Source organism: Zophobas morio, unplaced genomic scaffold, assembly GCF_036711695.1.
Source record: "Zophobas morio isolate AGI-343-1 ecotype UQ-CSIRO unplaced genomic scaffold, CSIRO_AGI_Zmor_V1 ptg000026l, whole genome shotgun sequence".
Taxonomy (NCBI): domain Eukaryota; kingdom Metazoa; phylum Arthropoda; class Insecta; order Coleoptera; family Tenebrionidae; genus Zophobas; species Zophobas morio.
This window is the reverse complement of record NW_026972131.1, coordinates 16,859,557-16,879,977: the sequence shown is the minus strand read 5'-3', so window position 1 is coordinate 16,879,977 and position 20,421 is coordinate 16,859,557. Positions and strand designations below refer to the sequence as shown.

The 20,421-nt window shown below is 35.4% G+C and overlaps 3 protein-coding genes across 11 annotated transcripts in view; all 3 read right to left on the bottom strand.

The window, feature by feature from the left end:
• Positions 1 to 2,844: 2,844 nt before the first annotated feature.
• On the bottom strand, positions 2,845 to 9,145 carry LOC135136199 (UDP-glycosyltransferase UGT5-like). 4 transcript variants are annotated; one of them, XR_010281678.1, is made up of 5 exons: positions 8,603 to 9,145; positions 7,750 to 8,541; positions 7,483 to 7,702; positions 3,944 to 6,408; positions 2,845 to 3,885 (listed from the first exon to the last, which is right to left on the bottom strand). XR_010281678.1 is itself a non-coding variant. In XM_064065372.1 (5 exons), the coding sequence occupies exons 1-5, from the start codon at positions 8,844 to 8,846 to the stop codon at positions 6,117 to 6,119; spliced, it is 1,179 nt and encodes a 392-aa protein (XP_063921442.1). In that variant the 5' UTR covers positions 8,847 to 9,145; the 3' UTR covers positions 2,845 to 6,116. The 4 variants fall into 4 exon arrangements, 3 of the variants coding, with proteins under 3 accessions (XP_063921442.1, XP_063921440.1, XP_063921441.1); XM_064065372.1 differs by having other exon boundaries at positions 2,845 to 6,408; positions 7,750 to 8,120; positions 8,506 to 8,557; XM_064065370.1 differs by having other exon boundaries at positions 2,845 to 6,408.
• A 278-nt stretch (positions 9,146 to 9,423) lies between these two features.
• Positions 9,424 to 12,964, bottom strand: LOC135136200 (UDP-glycosyltransferase UGT5-like). Of its 2 annotated transcripts, none has more exons than XM_064065374.1 (4): positions 12,821 to 12,964; positions 11,265 to 12,062; positions 9,805 to 10,024; positions 9,424 to 9,741 (listed from the first exon to the last, which is right to left on the bottom strand). In XM_064065374.1, exons 1-4 carry the CDS (start codon positions 12,849 to 12,851, stop codon positions 9,450 to 9,452), a joined length of 1,341 nt encoding a protein of 446 aa, XP_063921444.1. In that variant the 5' UTR covers positions 12,852 to 12,964; the 3' UTR covers positions 9,424 to 9,449. The 2 variants fall into 2 exon arrangements, with proteins under 2 accessions (XP_063921444.1, XP_063921443.1); XM_064065373.1 differs by lacking the exon at positions 12,821 to 12,964 and adding an exon at positions 12,279 to 12,801.
• A 158-nt stretch (positions 12,965 to 13,122) lies between these two features.
• Positions 13,123 to 20,421, bottom strand: part of LOC135136720 (5-hydroxytryptamine receptor-like) — a 278,029-nt gene continuing 270,730 nt past the window's right edge. For all 5 annotated transcript variants that reach the window (XM_064066163.1, XM_064066164.1, XM_064066161.1 and 2 more), the window contains 2 exons: positions 16,619 to 16,728; positions 13,123 to 16,475 (listed from right to left, as the gene is read on the bottom strand). In XM_064066163.1, the coding sequence (XP_063922233.1) occupies positions 15,407 to 16,475; positions 16,619 to 16,728 (1,179 nt within the window). In that variant the 3' untranslated portion in view covers positions 13,123 to 15,406. The remainder of the gene's footprint in view (positions 16,476 to 16,618; positions 16,729 to 20,421) is intronic.

Here is a 20,421-nt window from a genome sequence, read left to right as displayed (position 1 = left end):
TGGAAGTGAAGGAAAAGAAAAGTCAAGGACGACAAGCCAAAAAACTTGAAAAAGACAAGAAAAAGATAAAAACTAGGGATGTACCGACTAGTGGCCGACCGGTCGGATAAGCCGACTATTCGGCCATTTTTCATCGTCGGCTACAGTCGGCGACTAGTCGGCTAAACAGCCGACCGGTCGGCTTTTTTTATTAGAATTAAAATAGTATATAAAACAATTAAACCAGGTTTACAGAACCTCAATTGAATATTTAATTGCGATTTAATTTTTAACCCCGCCTTAAAGTACCATGTGACCGACTCTACGCCAATCAGACGTCGCTAATGGCCTTGTTAAATGCGCGATCAACTTAATCGCAGTTAAAGTATTGTATAAACTGGCCCTAAATTGTGTTATTCTTTATTTTTGTACTGAGTTACTAAAAAAAATTAAATGTTAAAATTATCGAAACAAATTTAATACATTTTTTGGAAAACAAAGGAACTTTAGTTATTCCTGTTATTAAAATTGTATGAACAACAGTTCCCACAAAATCAGGTGTTCAACCTGAGCGCGTTCATAATAATTGTATAAATGTAAATACTTCCGATCTTTCGGCTACCTGCCCTACGCTTCTATACTATCCTCAAACATATTTGGCGTTTATTACTTCACACCAATTTGACACCCATTATAATTCAATAGGCCGTCACAACCGGATGTCTTAAACCCGCTCACCGATACCTACCTGAAAAGACCTTTTCTGGTAAAAGCACAGGGCAGGACTGAGTTTTGCATTTACCGACAACTGCGCCTTTCGAGTTTTTTATTTTAAGTAAAAACAAAGTAACTTTGTACTCAATTATTTTTATTACAGCACAACTATTTACTTATTCACTACTACTGCTTATTTATTGATAGAAATAGTCACTGTCATCATCACTCGAATCTTCTAAATTAATAATTAACGGTGTTATCAACCGTGCCCTGTACTGGTCTTCTTCTTTTGTGGAATGTCGTACACAATTGGCCCACATTTCGGCAGTTATTTTGGAAGCTTCTTCCCTAATTATGTCAATTGTTGCACTACTAAATTTTGGTGCCGTATTATTCCTTCTTATATTATTTTTCATTTGCGACCAGATTAGTTCGATGGGGTTAAATATACAATGGTACGGCGGAAGTCTAATCACCCTAAATCCACGATCTCGCGCCATAGCATCTATTTTATATTGTTTCTCAAATTTTCGAGTGTGTAACACTTCTAATAATTGTGTCTTTGTGTAATTTTCTTCAAAGTATAAATCATGTTCTGTAAGGAAATTTTGAAATTTGAAAATTTTAACAAACAAAATTACTCTGAGTCCGGTCCTTCGCGTCTCGACCGTCCCTGGCACGTCGAAAAGGTCTTTTCAGGTAGGTATCGGTGAGCGGGTTTAAGACATCCGGTTGTGACGGCCTATTGAATTATAATGGGAGTCAAATTGGTGTGAAGTCATAAACGCCAAATATGTTTGAGGATAGTATACATACTTTCTCTTTTCCCTTCTAGAATTTTCTAAACTCCTTCTTTACCTACTTCCACCTCTTCGAAACCGAGCTTACCTGTGTACCATTTTAAACACCCTTCCTTCTTCTCCCTGGCACTCTCGAACAGTAAAGAATGAAATAAAATCTGAAAACCGTACCGTCGCTTTTAAATCACCAACAATACCCACAAAATAAAACAAATTTTTAAGGTAGTCAGAGAAATAGAAAAAAAAACATACTGTCTGTCGCATTTATAAACCGGTTTTAGCAAAGCCGAACAGTCGGCCGACTAGTCGGCTTTTACTGGCCGAACAATCGGCTAGTCGGCTAGTCGGCCAGACCTACAGTCGGTACATCTCTAATAAAAACTAAACAGAAGGTGTTACTGACGAGCGATTCTGAATCTGAGGAACAATGGGTGGAAAGTGGTGACAGCCTAGAGACATTGATTTAGAACAAGAAAATAGTGATGAAGACTTTGGGTTTTACAAAGTTGAAGTAAAATCAACACCACTTAAGCAACCATATTAGAATTCATATGTAATTGTAGAATATGAACAGCGCTATTTTCCTGGTCGAGTGACAAAACTGGACACAGACGGATATTTTATTTTCTACCATGACACAAAGTGGTTTATGTGACTGGAAATGGCCAGAACAAAAGGACGAAATCGATTATACAGAAGAAGAAATAATAGAAATAATTCAAGCACCAAAGAAAAAAAATTCACGTGGAATATATTCTGTGCCGGAAATGCCAAAATATAGAGATTTTTCGGTTTGAATTGATTAACAAAAATATTAAGACTGATTAAAACCGAATGGAGACTGATTGTTAAGCTGTTAATTTTATAGAATATATATATTTTTTGTTCATTGATATAATTTTACGTTATGTTCTTATATGACAAATAAACTTTATTTTTTTTATCATTCTGTTTACTTTTATTCGAAACAAATCTCTTGAGTCATGTCAATTATTGGGGTGTCGATTACTGGAAAATAAAAAAATTCCTGCGTCGATTACTGGGGATTTGGAACAGTTGTTTAAAAAATTCCAAATTTCAAAACTACACAAACAAATCCTCATTTGTTACTATAGGAATGAAGAGAAAGAATCATTGAATCTCTAAAATAATTTTCCAAGTTACTTGACCGTAAATCTCCAATTTTGACATTTTTTTGTTTATGTTGGTCTAATAGTGTAGATCACTGGTGCCTTTACCTTATATCTAGGTATAACTAAGACAATATTTGGTATGCGGGGGAGGGATCAAAATTAGCGTTCTGGAAACACAACAATGGGGATTGAGGTTATAAGAACTTCTATTTTTTACGTGTTAAAATTTTACTAACATTTATTTTTTAATTTAAACTAGAATTAACAATGATGATCTAAAATTCTAAAAAAAAAACACAATTCTAAAACAATGGCAAGAAATGTGTCGAAGCATTAAAACCTATTTTTGCAAATAGAAATATACAATATACCTATATAAATATATCTAAAGTGCAATATCTAGCAAGGTTTGTTTGAAGCCTTTAACGATGGAGGTATGACAGCAAGTACACACCTACAAAATGGAAGTCATCCTGTTGGTTTAAGAGTTGAATGAGAACGATAAATAGGTATATAGATATATATATATACAGGGTTAGTCACGAGAGAATTACTTCTGAAAATTATTTTTACGCAACCCAAAATACTAATACCCTGTACCACTTGATATTATCTAAATTTAAAATAAAATGCCTAATCCATGATTGCTTTGACTTTGACAGTGTCACTTTGACGTTAATTAATTTTTAACCGTCGTCTTGTTGATTCACTATTAAAGTCTCTCCAATCCCTTAAATGTGACATGTGAGGGCGCATACGTCGGGAGGGAAAGGAATCTGTAATGTCGGCTAAATGTCTGTTGTGGTCTGACTTTTTGACATAATTTGACATCATGTATTTCAGTTTTTACTTGAAAAAGAGGCAAAATTTCGGTACCGGTGCCAAAGTCACAACGCCATGGGCGTGGATGGTCTGCAAAGGGATATGCAGTAGGAAAGTTTTTCTTTGAGGTGTTTACATTGTTATCGGAATGTGTCTCAGAAATTATGAAGCTGCATTCTGGATCACGTTTAGTACTTGCTAGGGAGCTTGAAGAAGTAGGAACAGGTAGCGGTGACTTGGAACCATGGGGGAACAAAGTAGGAACAGAGCCGGGTTTAAGTCTTTTATTTGTATAATAACAACTTCTCTCAAAGTCAGGGGCGGCTTGTCCTATGAGGCAGGTGAGGCAGTGCCTCACCAATGAATTTTACGCCTTATTAGGATTTTTACTATTTTTTAACGACACATTTCGGCCAATAATTTGTGTCTTTTTTCTAAAATTTTAAAAATAAATATGGAAAATTATATTCTTATTTTTATCTCAGTAGGTACTCGTTGCTCCCTTAATTAAACAGCGCGCTGAAACACTCGACACAACATGTATTTTGTGACGCGAATGAGGCAAACTCGGAGCTTGCCTCTACAGCGGATATAGAAATCATATCGTTAATAGGCAAGCAACCTGCAATACACTCATAAGCGGTATGAGTTGAAAAAAGACAAAATTGAGGCTAGCCTCATTTCCGTGTTTGCAAAAGAGATGGACAACAATATTTGCGCGCGGAGAACGTGCGATTACAATGCAGTCTGCATTTGCAGAAGTATTCAAAATTAGGCCGTTGATTGTTTTGCCACAAATCTGTGTGTGTATAAATTGATTCAAAATTTCTGTAACAGAATTTTGTCTTAAAAGTGCCTACGTTTGTGTGTGTCGCGTTAGTGCTTTGTGCTTGTCATAATTTGATTTCGGTAATCGTTATTTAAGATTACGAGTAAATCGGAATTTTTCTCTACTAACGTTAAATGACAATAGCAGTTCTGTTTTTTCTACTTTCACGTATGATGATAAATTGTATGCAGTTAAGGAATTAAAACGGCCGGTTCCTGATTTGAGTAAATCGTTAATTATTGATCTATAAAAACGTTTAAAATAAATCCAGAGTATTTATGTTTTAATGTTTTTCGTTTTGTTTTTTGTTATAAATCAAATAGGTTTATTTTATGTTGTATTTGATTTTTTTCGATATGTTTTCTTTAAAGTTTATTTTAATTTTGTTTTTTTTTAAGTTATATTAGTTTTTTCTGACCACGTTTCCCTTTCCTTTTGTCCTGTTATTCCCATCCTTTCCTTACAAGAGTTCCTTACACATTCACGTTGGTTCTTGCTGGACAGTTAAATGAGTTTACAAATTTGTTTATTTGACTAAGTAGAAAATATTTAAGTAATCTTGATTTATTTATATTTTGGAGCGTATTGTGCTTTGCCTCATCAACTTTTCAAGTCATGAGCCGCCCCTGCTCAAAGTGTTTACCACAAATGTATAAATTATTTGCAATATTATCACCTGAAATGGTTTTAATGGCTATACATTCCCTTAGGTAAAAGATTCATGTCGGGGTACCTACTCGTAGCATTAAAAACCTTTTTGCACCACAACCTTTTAAAAGTTCACAGTGTTTGAAGGGAATCTGTGCATTATTTTGTGGTCTCTAGGATCCTTGATTACCCCACAAGCAGGCACAGAGGAATATTTTTTGGACATTTTGATAATATCAATTCAAGCACAAACTGTTTTGGCGCATAACAAAACGGATTAATTACAGGTTCCTGTAACTCCCGAAGGGACTGACATCTTTTGATATTTTCCCTTTTGACAAGTCGGACGATTGTAACCAATTGGAGAGACTTTAATAGTGAATCAACGAAGACGACGTTTTTAACATTTTTTTTCATCGTTGACTCGCCTCTAGAGCCCCATTGGATCGACGACATACAGTCAGATCAATCTGGGCTATACTGAAGCCGTAAGTGCTTGCTAATGTTGTTCGCCGCTAATGTGCATGTGTTAATTCGCCATCTCTGCGTCACCTAGAGCCTCTTCGAAGTGCAAATCCGCAACCCCTGGACTTCTTCGGCCATCCATTTACAAAAAAGCCGTAGCATCTCCCCAAAATGCCCAACATTTTCAACAGATTAGTAGTTAAATTATTTACTTACTTGTTTGAGTTTGTGTTGTAACCTTTGAATAAAATGCCGTAAAAGGAATTTTTAGAAATAATTTTCTCTTGATTAATCGGTTGCAAAAGATCAAGAGGCACACTGACAAATTTATTAGCGGCGCCGGAGGAGATTTCCGACTGGCTGCGGTACCACCATGGACACTCGCGTAACCTCCTTTTCCACAATTGTCAAAATGAGATTGCCAAACTCAAAGCAATCATGGATTAAGCATTTCATTTTAAATTCAGTTAGTATCAAATGGTACATGGTATTCGTATTTTGGGTTGCGTAAAAATAATTTTCAGAAGTAATTCTCTCGTGACTAACCCTGTATATACAACGACACAACTGCTTCATTATATCTATATCGCAGCGACTAACCTTTGTCTCACAAATAATACCAACTTAAATTAAAAGTGAAAAGTTTGAGTTTTCGACATGCATGTACAACCACCTGCACCATTATAATAAGAGTTTCTGCATTTTTTTAATCAAACTAGGTACCTACTGAATTTTCTTCTTTGGAGTAGTGACGTTTTCACTATGGTTTAAAATATACCATAATTTCTTAAGTACAATGCAAATTACAAATACCATTATGGTCACAACTGCTAGTAAGAAAACAATGACGTCTACCATTTCTCTCTGGTACCATTTCAAATCGACTCCTGCTGTTTTTAAGTGGGGAGCTCCGCGATGGCGAATCACATGTTCGACCCAAAAGATTGCAGATTCCATAGGTGTTAAAAGTTGGTCGTGCAGCAAGTTTGATCTTTCCTGAGCTGCTTCTTTATATCTATAAAAGAAAGACGTTACGAGAAGTCAACGTTCATCATTGGGAATTTAAACGATCTGTGTGCGGAAGATCACGCACTACACGTGAGTTTTTCAAAAAACAAAAAATTGCGATTTATAGAGATATAATTTTTTTTTTCAGATATACCTACCGGACGTTACGCTTATACATCATAACTGCATTTGTAGACGCAAAAGTCTCTATATTTTTACCGTTTTAGTACGGTACAGGTGATTATTTTTTATCTGTTCACGCCTGGATATTTATGAATATGCAACATATTTTACTTCCCATAAATGCTTTGTCTTAGAGCTTCTTGCATTTTGAAAAGTACATCGATAAGGAAAGTTTGGAATGGGCGCAGAAATGCGCTTATAAGATAAGGTGAAGCTTCCCACCAGATTCAAATGACTACAAATTAAGTTTTTAAATAATATTATCTCATGTACAATATTAAATAATTGTTAACAAATAAAAAAATGTATGCAACCATGCAAAAAAGTGGAAAATGACTACATTGAAAAGGAACATATTTTGGACGATACACTGGCTCTTCCTCCGAAGAGGGCGATTATGAATACATAAATTAAGCGAAAACGAAGCTTCTGAAAATGAAGAACAAGAAGTGATTTCTGAAATCACTGCAGTGCAACCTTTGTCTAGTAGTGATTCCAAATAAATTTTGACAACGATATTTTGTATTGTCTATGTTTATGCAATGATTAAAAATAGATTTAAAATAGAATGTACACAATGTTAGAATAATTATAATAAAATATAATTTTGTGGAACAATCTGTTGTTTTAACAACCTCAAACACTTTCATTGTGTTAGCATTAATGATTTCGAGTATTATAGGTTCCAACGACTTAATTAGCGAATATGTGAAAATGTTTTGAAATTCGGCCGCCATGCTTTTATTCCGATTGAAGATTGCCATGACCCCACTCTCGACGTACTTTTGACGTGCAAAGCACTAAAAAAGTAAGGACAACTTCGTCTCCATTTTTTTTAATAAATAATAAATAACGTGATTATAAATGGTATATATGTACATACATGTACAATATTTACCTTGGATTTGTTAATACTTCATTCAGAGCCGAAGACAAAGTTTGCTCAGATAATTCCTCCAAGTTAATCTTAACAGCGTACCCATCAGCCGCTGCTGTCGCAATGTTACTCAGCTGGTCCCCAAAAACAGGAATACCAACAAGTGGCACTCCGAAATAAATAGCTTCAATAGTACTCAACCGACCTCCGTGAGTAACAAAAACTTTAACATTTGGATGCGCTACAATTTTTTTCTTATGTAATTGTAAAATCATTCTTTATGCTCACCTAAAACATCCTGCTGCGGCAACCATGGAGATATCTTTACATTTTCAGGAGTATCGGGTAGGTTCGATTCATATTTCCATAAAACTTTCTGCTTAATTTTGGAGAAGGCTTTCAAGATACTTTCTCTCGTTTCGAGTTTCAAGTCCTCACATTTTAAGTTGGATCCCATAGAAAAGACGATAACACCTTCTACAGCATTATCAAGAAAAGTTTGTAAGTCGTCTGGTAAGCGTTTCGTGGTTACGTGAAGACCTCCTATTTCTATAATGCTGGGTACTAACGGGATTGCACCAGAAACACTCACATGTGAATTCGTTAGCATCAAACTTGTGTTATAAAGGACTTGAACCATTTCCGCGTCTTGTACGTAGCTTTTAAAAATGTTGCTTTGTTTAGGTAGATGATAAAAATGGATCAAGGTGTTAAACACCGAATGCATCAGCAGATTTTGTATTCTTTGCCAAAAATTCATATGTTTTGTTAAAGTCCCTCCATTACCCGAAACATACGAAAAGGGTAAGGGGTTGGCAAAAACGTATCCATTCATTGCGCTTGCGGCCTGCGTGCTTACGAAAATGACGGGTGCATTAAAGTGGTGACCAAAACCGACAAAAGCGTCATTGAAAAAATGTTCTATTATAACTAAGTCAAATTTTTTATCGGAGTTCAAAAGTTTCTGGACATTTTTATTATATAGGGTACTATTAGTAATCACAGCAGTCATGTCAAACAAACTAAAAAGGTTCTCAAACATACCGTTCGATCCTCTGGCAAACATTTTTTGCTTCATTTCTGAAAATTTGTATATCTATTAATTCTATTATAAAAACAAATCAATAATTATAAAAACAACCTTCTATCAAAGGAATATTTTCCACTACTGGAACATCAGTATAGTTTGGCAATTTTGTTCGTTGTGGATACGCATTAATGGATGTGACGTGATGTCCTCTGCTGGCTAGCTCTTTGGTCAATTTGAATGGAATGATGAAATGGCTGTATGACGGCATAGAATTTACAACGAGGATGTTAGCACTTTCGGCACCAATTTCCAGAACGGTGATCAAAATTATTCTACTGAACAACTCTATTTTCATTTTAATCCACTTAGTACGACCAATTTATGAGTATTTGCCACGTGCTTAAACGTAACAGTATCTGACACATGTTATCTTAATTTATCAATATCTACTAAAAACAATACGCATGTCCACAATTGCCAGTTGGATCACAAAGGACTGATTTATCAAAAATTGTTTAATCCCTTAATAAGTTAACAACGCCATCAATTTAATCTTAGAATTAAATTAATTGCGGTTTATGGATACATTGTTAATGTTTATTAGTTTTTAAAAAAATAAAGAAGATGAGGGAAAACACAGCATGTAGATACTTTGGCTGTCAGATGAGGGAAATTTGTAATTTCTCTCTGCAGTTTCAAAAGTTACACTCAAAACGAAGCGTCAAGACAGATCTCCATCAAACTGTTCTACATATATTTCGGTTGAAATTTTTTATTAATACAAAATATGCATGTCGGTGTTTAGTCTTGCAAATACCAGAACGCATACGAAATACCTCTTTTTAAAATATGTGGGCGTTACGCTTTTCGAACAATTGTTTTATAGTGACCATGAATTTCAACGCCCCATATAGATACGTGGCAAAAAAACATTGTTAGGTTAATATCCGTCTGACATCTATTCATTGTTCTTCCGTACTACCGCATTGGCTTTTTTCTTGTCAATCAAATTTAATACATTTTTAACGGTTGTATAAAACACCAACAGCATAACAGTAACCATTACATGAAGAAAAAGAAAAATATCCACCATTTCTCTTTGGTACCATTTCACATTTAATCCGGCAGATTTGAAATGAGGTGTTCCTCTATGACGAATTACATGCTCCACCCAGTAGACAGCCGCATCGATTGGTTTTAAGGGTTGATCGTGCATTAATCTTGAACGTCTCTGTGAGTTTTCTCGATATCTGCACATTTGGAGACATAACAGAACGTTATTATTGCAAAGTTGCACGATTGTACAAACTTACCTGGCATTATTTAAAACCTCGTTTAAGGCCCAAGTGAGTTTTTGCTCTCTCAGTTCGCTTACATCTATCTTGACGGCATAACCATTACTGACAGCTGCTGCGATGTTATATTTTTGGTCCCCAAACACTGGAATACCAATTATGGGCACTCCATAATACACGCTTTCCGTGCAGCTTAAAAACCCTCCGTGTGTTATGAATGCTCGAACATTTGGATGAGCTTTAAACAATTAATAATAGTTAGAAAAATACACGTACCATCTGGTCGAAAATTGTTTTGAGAGAACTTCCCTCGCACCTAAAGTACAATGAAACATATCCAGCATTTTCGAGTTGAGTTTTTTCTTTACACAATTTTGTGATTATGTCATCAACATTTTTGTAAGGACACCTATATGAGTTTGGATTGGTGCAGTGTAATACTAAAATAGCAGTATTTTATTCCCAAAATTTTCTGTGAAAAAGGAGTGAACTGTTCTTGATTTAATCAATAAAATTAAATTGACTCGTTTTTTTGAGCCACCTGTTTAAAAGCAAACCTAAAAAATACGAATGCATTGATAAATCACAAGTAAAAAGTAATCATATTTTCCACATTTTGAGTGGAATTTGTTCGGCAAAATTTTGACATGGCGTCATCAATTTTTGGGGGGGGGGAATAAACAGATATAGATATATTTTGATTACCAATTTACTATGCTTGCAATAACTTTAAAATGTCTAGAAAATTTCAAAGTATTCAGTTTTGCAATTCTTGATTTATTTAATAAAATAAATTAACTGATTCATTTATTTTTTTGGGTCACCTGTATATGCAAAACTAAAAAATAAAAACCATTCGGTTTTGCAAATTCAAAATTAAATTGCATAATGTTGCTTCATAAATTTCGAAAAATCTGGCCGTTTCGGGTAAAAACTCGACACGGAGTAATAAACTACATGTATAGGACTATGTTATTTTATACAATTTAAAACACATTTACTATGTAGAATTTTGAAATGACGTCATCACATTATTGGTAGGGATGGTTAGACGAATTTTGGTTAGCGTTTTACCATCTACATGACATTCCTAATATTCAAAATTTGACAACAATCGACCCAATTCGGAGATTATCTGTGTAATAAAAATCCTGGACGGCTGACAGACGGACAGATAGACAGACAGACGAACAGGCAGACAGAAACGGGAGACCTATTTCTTCGTACTCTAGAGGTACGCTCGGGTAGTAAAAAACATTCCAGATTTATTTAAACAGAACTTCAAAACATAATCAATTTGGCTGGCATGTTAGAACGCATTCTTCAATGAAGTTTCAGAGTTGAATTGTGAATGACGTATTCCTAAATGTATCAGAAATTTTAAAATTTGAAACAATCATAAGATTTAAGAAACTTCTAACCTACACGACCACGGTGGATTTTCAGGTTTCGTTAAGGCAACCAAGTCTCGCCCTTACCTAAAACGTCCTGTTGCGGCACCCACTTCATTACTTTAACGTTTTCCGGTAGTTGATTCAAATCCTCTTCAAATTTCCACAAGATTTTCTGTTTGATTTTTGCAAAAGCTCTAAGGATGGCATCGATCATCCACGGTTTTAGGTCTTTACTTTGTAGTGTTGAACCCATTGAGAAAAGTATGAAGCCGTCGTGGGCGTTATCGAGGTAATTTTGTAAATCATCAGGTAATTTTTGAGGCGGCATGATGTGATAACCCCCAATTTCCTTTATGCCTGGCACAAGAGGAACGGCGTCAGATACGCTAACGTGGGAATTTGTAAGCATCAAACTGACGTTGTACAGAACATCATCCAGCTCAACACCGGCGCTGACGTATTTCTTAAAAATTTCACGTTGACTGGGTAAATGATGAAATTCCATTATGAGATTAAAAATGCCGGTCATAAATAAGTTTTGGACTCGCTGCCAGAAGCTCATGTGTTTCGTGAGCATGCCTCCTTTACTGGGAACATATGACACCGGAGCGGGGTTGGCGAAGATGTAGTTATTCATTACACTCGAAATAACAGAGGATAAGAGTATCACGGGCGCTTTGAAGTGATGCCCAAGTCCCACGATCGCTTCGTTTAAGAAGTGCTCCACGATTATTACATCGAAATGCTCTTTAGAATTCATCAGTGTTCGTACATTTCCGTTTGCTAGTGTGGACTGAGTTAATAGGAACGTCATTTTGAACAACGACATAATATTTTCGGTCATTTTACGCTTGTTCTTTTCAAAAAATGCCTTCTTTTCTTCTACGCAGCACATAAAACATACGTTAAATTCAAATTAGATTATTGTATTTAAACGTCCTCTTGTCGTTTGCTAAAAGAATAAATGAACAATTTAAACAATTATTGAACTAAACTATCACCAGCAGCATTCCTAATGGTGTGGGGGGAGACGAGAAAATCGAGGTATCAAAATTATTCGTACGATTGCTCTGGCGAAAAGGGAAATAAAATCCATACCTGCCATGACTTCAATGTTTTCTATCACTGGAACATCTTTATAATTTTTGATGGGTATCTTTTGGGGGTAAGGGGTTATAGCGGTGACAACATGACCTCTATCGGCTAGTTCTTTGGCAAGCCTGAAGGCTACGGTAAAGTGGCTATGCGTAGGCATCGGAGCCACCACTAATATTTTAGAAGTTTCGATTTTATCGAAAATAAATATTAACCAAATAAATAACAATAATTTCATTAAGTATGTCTTTTGGAGCGGAGCACGTTATTATTCCGTTCTGCTTACAAATCTGTCAAAGTGTTCGTGTTGTCGTAATTTAATCACAGATTGCATGAATCTTATCTATAAAAATGTTTGTTGTATGTGACGTAACGGTCACATCGTTACTTCGTGTAGGATGTAACGTGACTAATAAGTCAAATTTTATCGGAGCATTTTTTTTATAAAAACACATAATGTATTACTTAACAAAATTTATCTATCGTATTTTCAAGTAACCTACAGGAGACAAAGAATAACTTTTAAACGGTACAAACTACGATACCTAGGGAATTTTCTTTCACTGAGTATTTCATTTGCTTTTATATATAATTGCGTAATTTTGCTTTTTCGTTAAATAAGGTCACTTTCAGAAACTAGTTTGCTCACTGGTTAGTTATAAACTGAGAACAGAAGTCTGTTCACTGCGTACACCCTTGGTCTTTGAAACACGATGATCACTGCATAGTGTTATCTAAATGAGACGCAAGATGAACAATGTGACAAATTTTATCCGAGCCATTGCCTCGAAGAACAATATTATGTCTGTTTAGGGTTTTGAAGAAGGGCGACCGTTCTTAAACAAGTTTAATTTATTTTTAATATACATTTTAACACAGTTTGATGAACAATAATGTTTGTAATATTTACATAATAGTTGTATAAATAAAAATGGGCATGGGCGTATTATCTTTATGTACATAACATCTAAAATAATAAATAATTTGTTAAAACCTTAATATAGCAACGCATATTATCACAATATGAGTTCAGTTATTTATAATAGTCAAAGCAATTTACAGATATCTAAGCAGCTACAACACGTAGTAATGTTATTTGTATTTATTTCTACGGTATTCTCGCTAGTCTGATATAGGTGGAATATTTACAGCATATATCTACTATAACGATTATTATGTAAGTACATTAATGCATTTGATACGAACGTTATTTTACACAGAAATGCGCACCCTGCGATTCGCTTAAATTGTGTGTTTGCTTCCTGCAATATACAGATATACAGGCTCAATTATATATCGTATACATATCAGAAGCCCAATTCATCATCTGCCAACCATACCCATTAGTCTCGTAAATAACGGCCATGGTTACAGAGTTATTGATAATGTTACACCTGCAACACAGCGATTTATTTATTAGTCGTTTGATTCGATATAAAAATACAAAATAGATCGTACACGGCACGACCGAAATCTGCCCGATTTTAGCACAATCTTTTGGCAATTCCTCCGGGCCAAACTGCCTAATTTATCCAATTTTACGGTCAACGGCGCCCCTACCGAGCGTCCAATAAACATAGCTCCATTTCCTCTTCTCTTATCCAAATTTCTTTGCTTAATTGGTACGTTTATGGGGAAAGATTGCGCCTCAGCCGGAGTCGGTGGTGAAGTATACTTTACATCTAGATACAGTTGTTTAAAATGACATTTCCAAAACGTATGTACATAGATACAAACAACGACAATATTAAAATACTTATCCCGTTTCTCCGAAGAGTTTGATGACGCATATATTACACGTAAGCGCACAGCAAGTTTAAATAAAAGCTGAAATGTCGAATTAAATATCTACCTGATGATATATTCTAGAGGCGTCTTTAACTAGGTTCAGTTTCGATGCTCTCTATAAGACGCCCCATCTGTCGACGACTATTATATAGAAAGACATTGTAGCGTCATTGGGAACAATATTGCATGTTCTACCTTAGTACATAACAATCATTACTTTTATGTATGTATATACATGATAGGAATACTGTACGTCAAAGAAACCTAATACCGAGCGCAGAATGTCTGGTATGCTAAATATTTTCCCTCTTTTGGAATGCTCTGAAATATTATAGGATATGTACGAGAAAAATGCATTTCGTCCAATTCTCACACAGCCATCATCGAAACGAAGAACTATTTTGATTAACGTAAATGGAAGACTCATAAGCTCGGTCACGACGGATCGACGAATCAATTTAATTCGATTTTGATCACCTTCACATGTACTGTCATATATACATATAAGCTAAGGTACGTTAGCTAAGGTAAGTTCCATAAAAATGTGCGCAATATTTCTTGCGAAATTAAAAAATATTGCATATGATCCGTTAAATCGTACTTATTAGACATTCTAAATTCTGTCACAGTTTAGTTCTCATGATGCAGGACACGCCACACTACTGTCACAAATTTCATCACAGGCTTTCCATATTCTTATCATCAAAGGCTAATTTTGCGTTAACTTCAATCAATCGATGTTTCAATCAATTTCTGCATTATTTAATGAATGGTTAACGCGAATTATGCAAGTAGTGGATGCATAAAATTAATTCTAGTTTTATTTGGCAAACAAAAACTGGTTACTGCAGATATCCAAAAATCATAAAGTAACAAAAAGCTTTGGAATAAATAACAAATTTTTCTACTGAACTTTTGAAAAAATAGAAACAAATTCCTTAAAATTAAGCATAGACCAAACCAGAAGCTCAACGTCTCTAAGGTAGAAGCAGAAATACCGAGAGGTCAATAAAAAACCACTATCCAAAAGGTATGGATTTTTGAAAGTTTGTCTTTGATAATTTTCAATTCAAATTTCCGAAACAAATAGTGAAAAATCCACGGCTGCCTTTAACAGTCTTTTTTTTTTGTTCTCTTGGTATTAGAAATAACCATGAAACGATATCACATTTTTTTGTATGGATCTATTTTTTCTTAATCCCACAAAGTACATCGTTTGAAGATCCACTACGAATTTGTACTTACTACTTACGTGTACTTAAAAAGTGGTTCGTCGATTCATCGTGTTAGAGCCAGTTCTGTATACACCAAAAATCCTGCGCCAGCCAACAGGAACTCAATTTTTATCTAATTTTTCCCGAGCGAAAATTCCGACCCCTCGTGTGTCCGCCACACAGGATCCTTTTGAAGGCTTGTCGAAACTCCGGGTTGAAGATGGTGTAAATGACCGGATTCAACGTCGAGTTAAAGTACCCCAACCACAAGGCGAAACTCATGATGTAGTCGCTGATAGTACAAGCGTCTCCGCAGAGAGGCATAAGCAAGGCTAAAATAAAAAATGGCAACCAGCACATCACAAACGCCCCTGTAATAATAGCCAGTGTTTTTGCAGCTTTCCGCTCGCGCTTCGCTTCTAAGCTCTCTTTCTTTTCCCTCCTGGACGGTATCAACTTGTCTACGGACGCCGGACACGGAGGAATCTCCTTGGTTAAAATTTCTACCCTACTAATATCGCTGATGTGGCTCTGGTGGCTTGCAGAACCGTTGTTGGTGGTGGCCGATGATGACTTCTCCGGAGAGACGTTGTTGGAGACTAAAGGAACCTCCGCGTTACTTTGGACCGTCGATGTTTGCGGTTTCGTTATGGTGAAAGCCGTCGTTTCCTCTTGCTTTCCGTTACTCTGAAGCTCGTCCTGCTCCTCTACGATTTCCATTGTGGTAGTCGACTGGCCTTCCATCATCACCAGCGAAGAGACTAGCGCCTCAGCCGCGGAAGACTTTTTAGTGGAACATCTTTTCATCTTCAAGAATTTCCTTTTCGTTAAGAAATTCTTCGATACCTTACTGTTGTTGTTAGTTTTTTCAACCTTAAGAACAACTTGGCCCTTCATTTCTCTACGCCTGCGAATGCGTTTACGCGCCGTCTGAAAGATCTTCCAATACAAAACGAAAATTACTAAGAGAGGAACGTAAAACGTCGAGCTTGTGGCGAATATCTGATACTTTACGTCTTGACTAACTAAGCATTGCTTTTTCACTTGTATACGGTACAAGTATTCGGGGTCTTTAAACTGCGGGATTTGTGGGGCGAGCGAAACCACCAAAGCAATACTCCAAACAACCACGATCATGATCCCGATCCGGTGGCTATTTCTTGTATGGATGTAATCCACGTTCGTTACGGCCCAGTATCTGGAATATAAACGGTGCAAGTAAATATTCAGAGACGTTCGGGCGACCGTGAGCAATGCCGGAAGAAAAGAATTTTACGGATCAAGGAAGACGGAATCGTTCTTTGAATTTTATTTTTGTTTAAATGCTACTGTTCCACTCACCTGTCTACTGCGATCGCAACCAGATGCAAAATCGACGCCGTACAACAGAGAACGTCAATGGAAGTCCACATATCGCACAGTTCGGGGCCCATTATCCAGTTGTTACTTATCTACGACACAGAAAAAAATCTATAAAGACGCAGGCAGATGAGGAGTCGTCGTCGATGCTTTTGCAGTTTGCTGTATCTTTTTTTTGTTTGTTTTATTTTTGTTTTCTAGTATAACCATTAAACTTCTGATGGAGGAGCATGCAACCCATAATTCAGAATCGTGCGTACAGGTTAATTACTAAGTATTTTATTTTTGGTTAGGTTTATGCATTTGAGTAACGAACATGCTAAGTTGTGGTATAAAAAATAAGGGACCATTTGTGGTTTTGCAAGTTATATCTAAATCATAGCTTAATTTTAATCGTAATAGTTGCTGTATACCATGAATTCTCAATTCTGTCGGGTTTAGATGGGTTTATGTATATTAAAGCTGATTTATAGATTAACGCAACATATGCGTTGTAGACCAGAATCCGGGGAGATGTAATATACAGACCGAACGTGACATGTTCATTTGTAGATAGATATTCTGCAAAACTTCATATAAATCGCAAAAAATGTTCACTCAGCTAAATCTACCCGTATATCGCATACCGCATGTTCTACTCTCATATGGGGTGACTATAAAAAAATTACAAAACGTACAACATACTCAGGGTAAGTCACTAAGCGGCGGTCCTCTACATCTCATTACTTATTATTAGAGAAACAAAAAGTCGTACGGTTCTTTGAGGATTCTAAAAATATTTTTAACTATACCTACATTATGTTCTATTGTTAAAACGTTATACTTAGTTTCTTTTAAATAAAATACCCTCTATATAAACTGCCCCGCAAAATGAACGCAAAATTTTAAAATTCTATTTTTTTGATACTTTACTTTTTGAACAAAAGAAAAACATTTTTTCATAAAAACAGGGAGACATGTGTTTTGCCGTTCTTTTTACGTATTCTTAGTTTTTGTGATAAATCGTTCTTTGAATTGTTTTTAAATTTTTGAAACGCCATGTTCAAAATAAAATTTTAAAATTTTGCGTTAATTTTGACGGGCAGTATATTTACATATTCTCATTAGTCTTTATGACCAGTTTATTTTTGAAATTCCAATGCGACGCTGCCACGTTATTCGAATTTTGGGGTACAGTTTTCAAAGGACCGTACAACTTTGGTCTTTGACTTTTTTTATATTTCTAATAATAATAATTAATAAGACATCGAGGAACGCGCGTTAAGTGACTCACCGTGTATTATTATTAGCACCGACCACTGACCCCGAAATAACCAGCATTCAGACAAAAGTTTTATCATTACGGGTACTACTACTATGTAGTTTTCACACTCTGAGAACCATAATGAAATCGGAAATTAAAGTACTGCTTCGGAAGAAAGAAAATAACTCACACTCACAAAAGTAAAACGTTTCATTACCAAATGCATATGTAAATATAAATTTCTCTTTCCCGCTTCGTAAAAAGGTACTTTTTTGTAATAAATATGTCACCTCGCTTTTGGTTTCATACTTGTTAGTTAACTTTTGTTCAGCGAATAAATTTACATTTAAATTAAAAGGGAAGTTAAACATATATCTCCATGCAAAATTTAATGAATAATGAAAATACGCAGATGACTTAAATCTTTACCGTTCACAAAATTGCGGGAAAAACGCAAACAGTAAAATAATGCCCTCCGGGTGTGGAGGTTTTTTCTTGGGGTGAAAAAACTAACCAACGAAAATTATTCATTAAATTGTACGACATAATGCGTATATAGTAGATAGTTACATAAAATGTATTGTAAGAAATCCCGTTAAAAATCTGTACGTGCGTCTTGATTAGTTTGTTAAATAACTCATACGTTATTATTGATGATTGTATGCATCCCTTGAGGGTACATTATCAAGAGATATCTATCATCAAGTACAAGAAAAATATTGAAAACAGTCCTTCTCGCATTTTGGCGGATATATGATCTCAAAGTTGGGTTCTTTGGCTACGTTTAACAATAAAATAACGCTTCGCAAAACAATTATCACAATAACTAATAATGAAACGTTTATTTCAATACTTCCATTCCCTATGATAATGTCTAATATTACAATTTTCCTTATAGTGGACAACGTTAGGAACGTATAATTTTATAATCCATTTGATAACAGGATTTACTTATAAAGATATAGCCGTTGCTATAGTTCTATGTATATTATATCCTAAGAGCCGTATGTAGATTTAGCTCTGAGAGTTAGAAAGCATTCGTTGCAGTTTTCGAGGTTCTCGATAATATTGATAATTCCACGTAACACTTTTTCAACTTTATAATTGCTATCGACACAAGTTTTTTGAGGTCGAAGTGTTTATTACGATATTCGGAGTGTCGATCGTTGCGAAAATAGAATTTTAGTGCCACATCTAATAAACCGCTGGATTCCACCTCAATGATCGATGCTATAAAAATTGGCTGTTCCATGTTCAGGTGGATACCCATTCTAATTAAATAATTAGAATAAATGAACTGAACTGACCATCTGTCATCACAGCTAATATAATTATTTAATGAAGGCAATTGACTATTTGTAGCTACGTTAGTACATATGTACATACCATATATTATCTATAAACATGTTAACTAAGAGGCAGATGGTCATTTCACATTCTAACTCGCTTAAATTGGTTAATGGCTTTTATATCCTGCGTAATGAATTCGAGACGGTTTGGGACTTCAGAAACGAATTTTGCTTAACAAGATTAGGAATAATGGCCCTTCGGGTAAGATATAAATTTATGTTAAATATTGTCTAATTATCCGATATCCCTTAGCATCCGTTTCAGCAATGCGACGCTGATTAAGAAAGCCCTGCCTGCGTTGTTATGTTTCATTTATCCAATAAATACATGAATCTACACGTACAATACGTACATAGATTTTTAACATTCATTTCTTTATTAATTAAGTATTGTCCGTCCGACTGATGTTTCGTGTGGTTTTGAAAAAGGAATTGGCAATTGCATTTATTTGCGGACGCTTCCCCAAAAATATCTACCTTCCTATATATCTTCCTGAAGTAGAAAAATATTAGTTTTTGAAGTTTATTGTGTGTTGTGTTTATCATCGGGATGAAATCGTCGAAAGATCAAGTTGGCTTCCGTGTAAAAGCACCGTTGTTCAAGTGTTCCAATGAATATTGCATTGATGAAACACTCCAGCAAAGAGGACACAAATTGAATTCATGAGAGACGTGCGGATTTCAACGAAAGTGTGTTATTCATGAACTCCTCTGCTCCGCACTATACTCTATTTTCCTTTGTCTATCGCGCTCTCATTCGACGAATAACAGTATTCTTGAATTGTAGCCTCTATTTAATAAATTGCCTCTACATTTAACCGCAACCAACGACAATTCAAACCTCTATTATACATTGTCAAATTTTTATTGTGCAGTCGTTTCCAGCCTCAACAAAAATTGTTTACCAGCCTTAAAAAACATTCTTCCACTCGACGTTAATTTCCGAGAATACGTGTTCAAAGCAACAGTTTTCTAAGCGCCAATCCAAACAACGAAAATGAAATTAATTATGAGAACGTATTGAAATTTGAATTTCTGAAGCTTGCGTTAGTGATGATAATTTTCTTAGGGTTAAGGAGCGCCCACAGTACGAAGGCAACAAAATTATTACTGTTGTTAAGTGAATTATCGCGGTCTCATTTGGGCAGGATTGTGGTGTGAACTATAGAAAATTACCATATTATTCATTTACC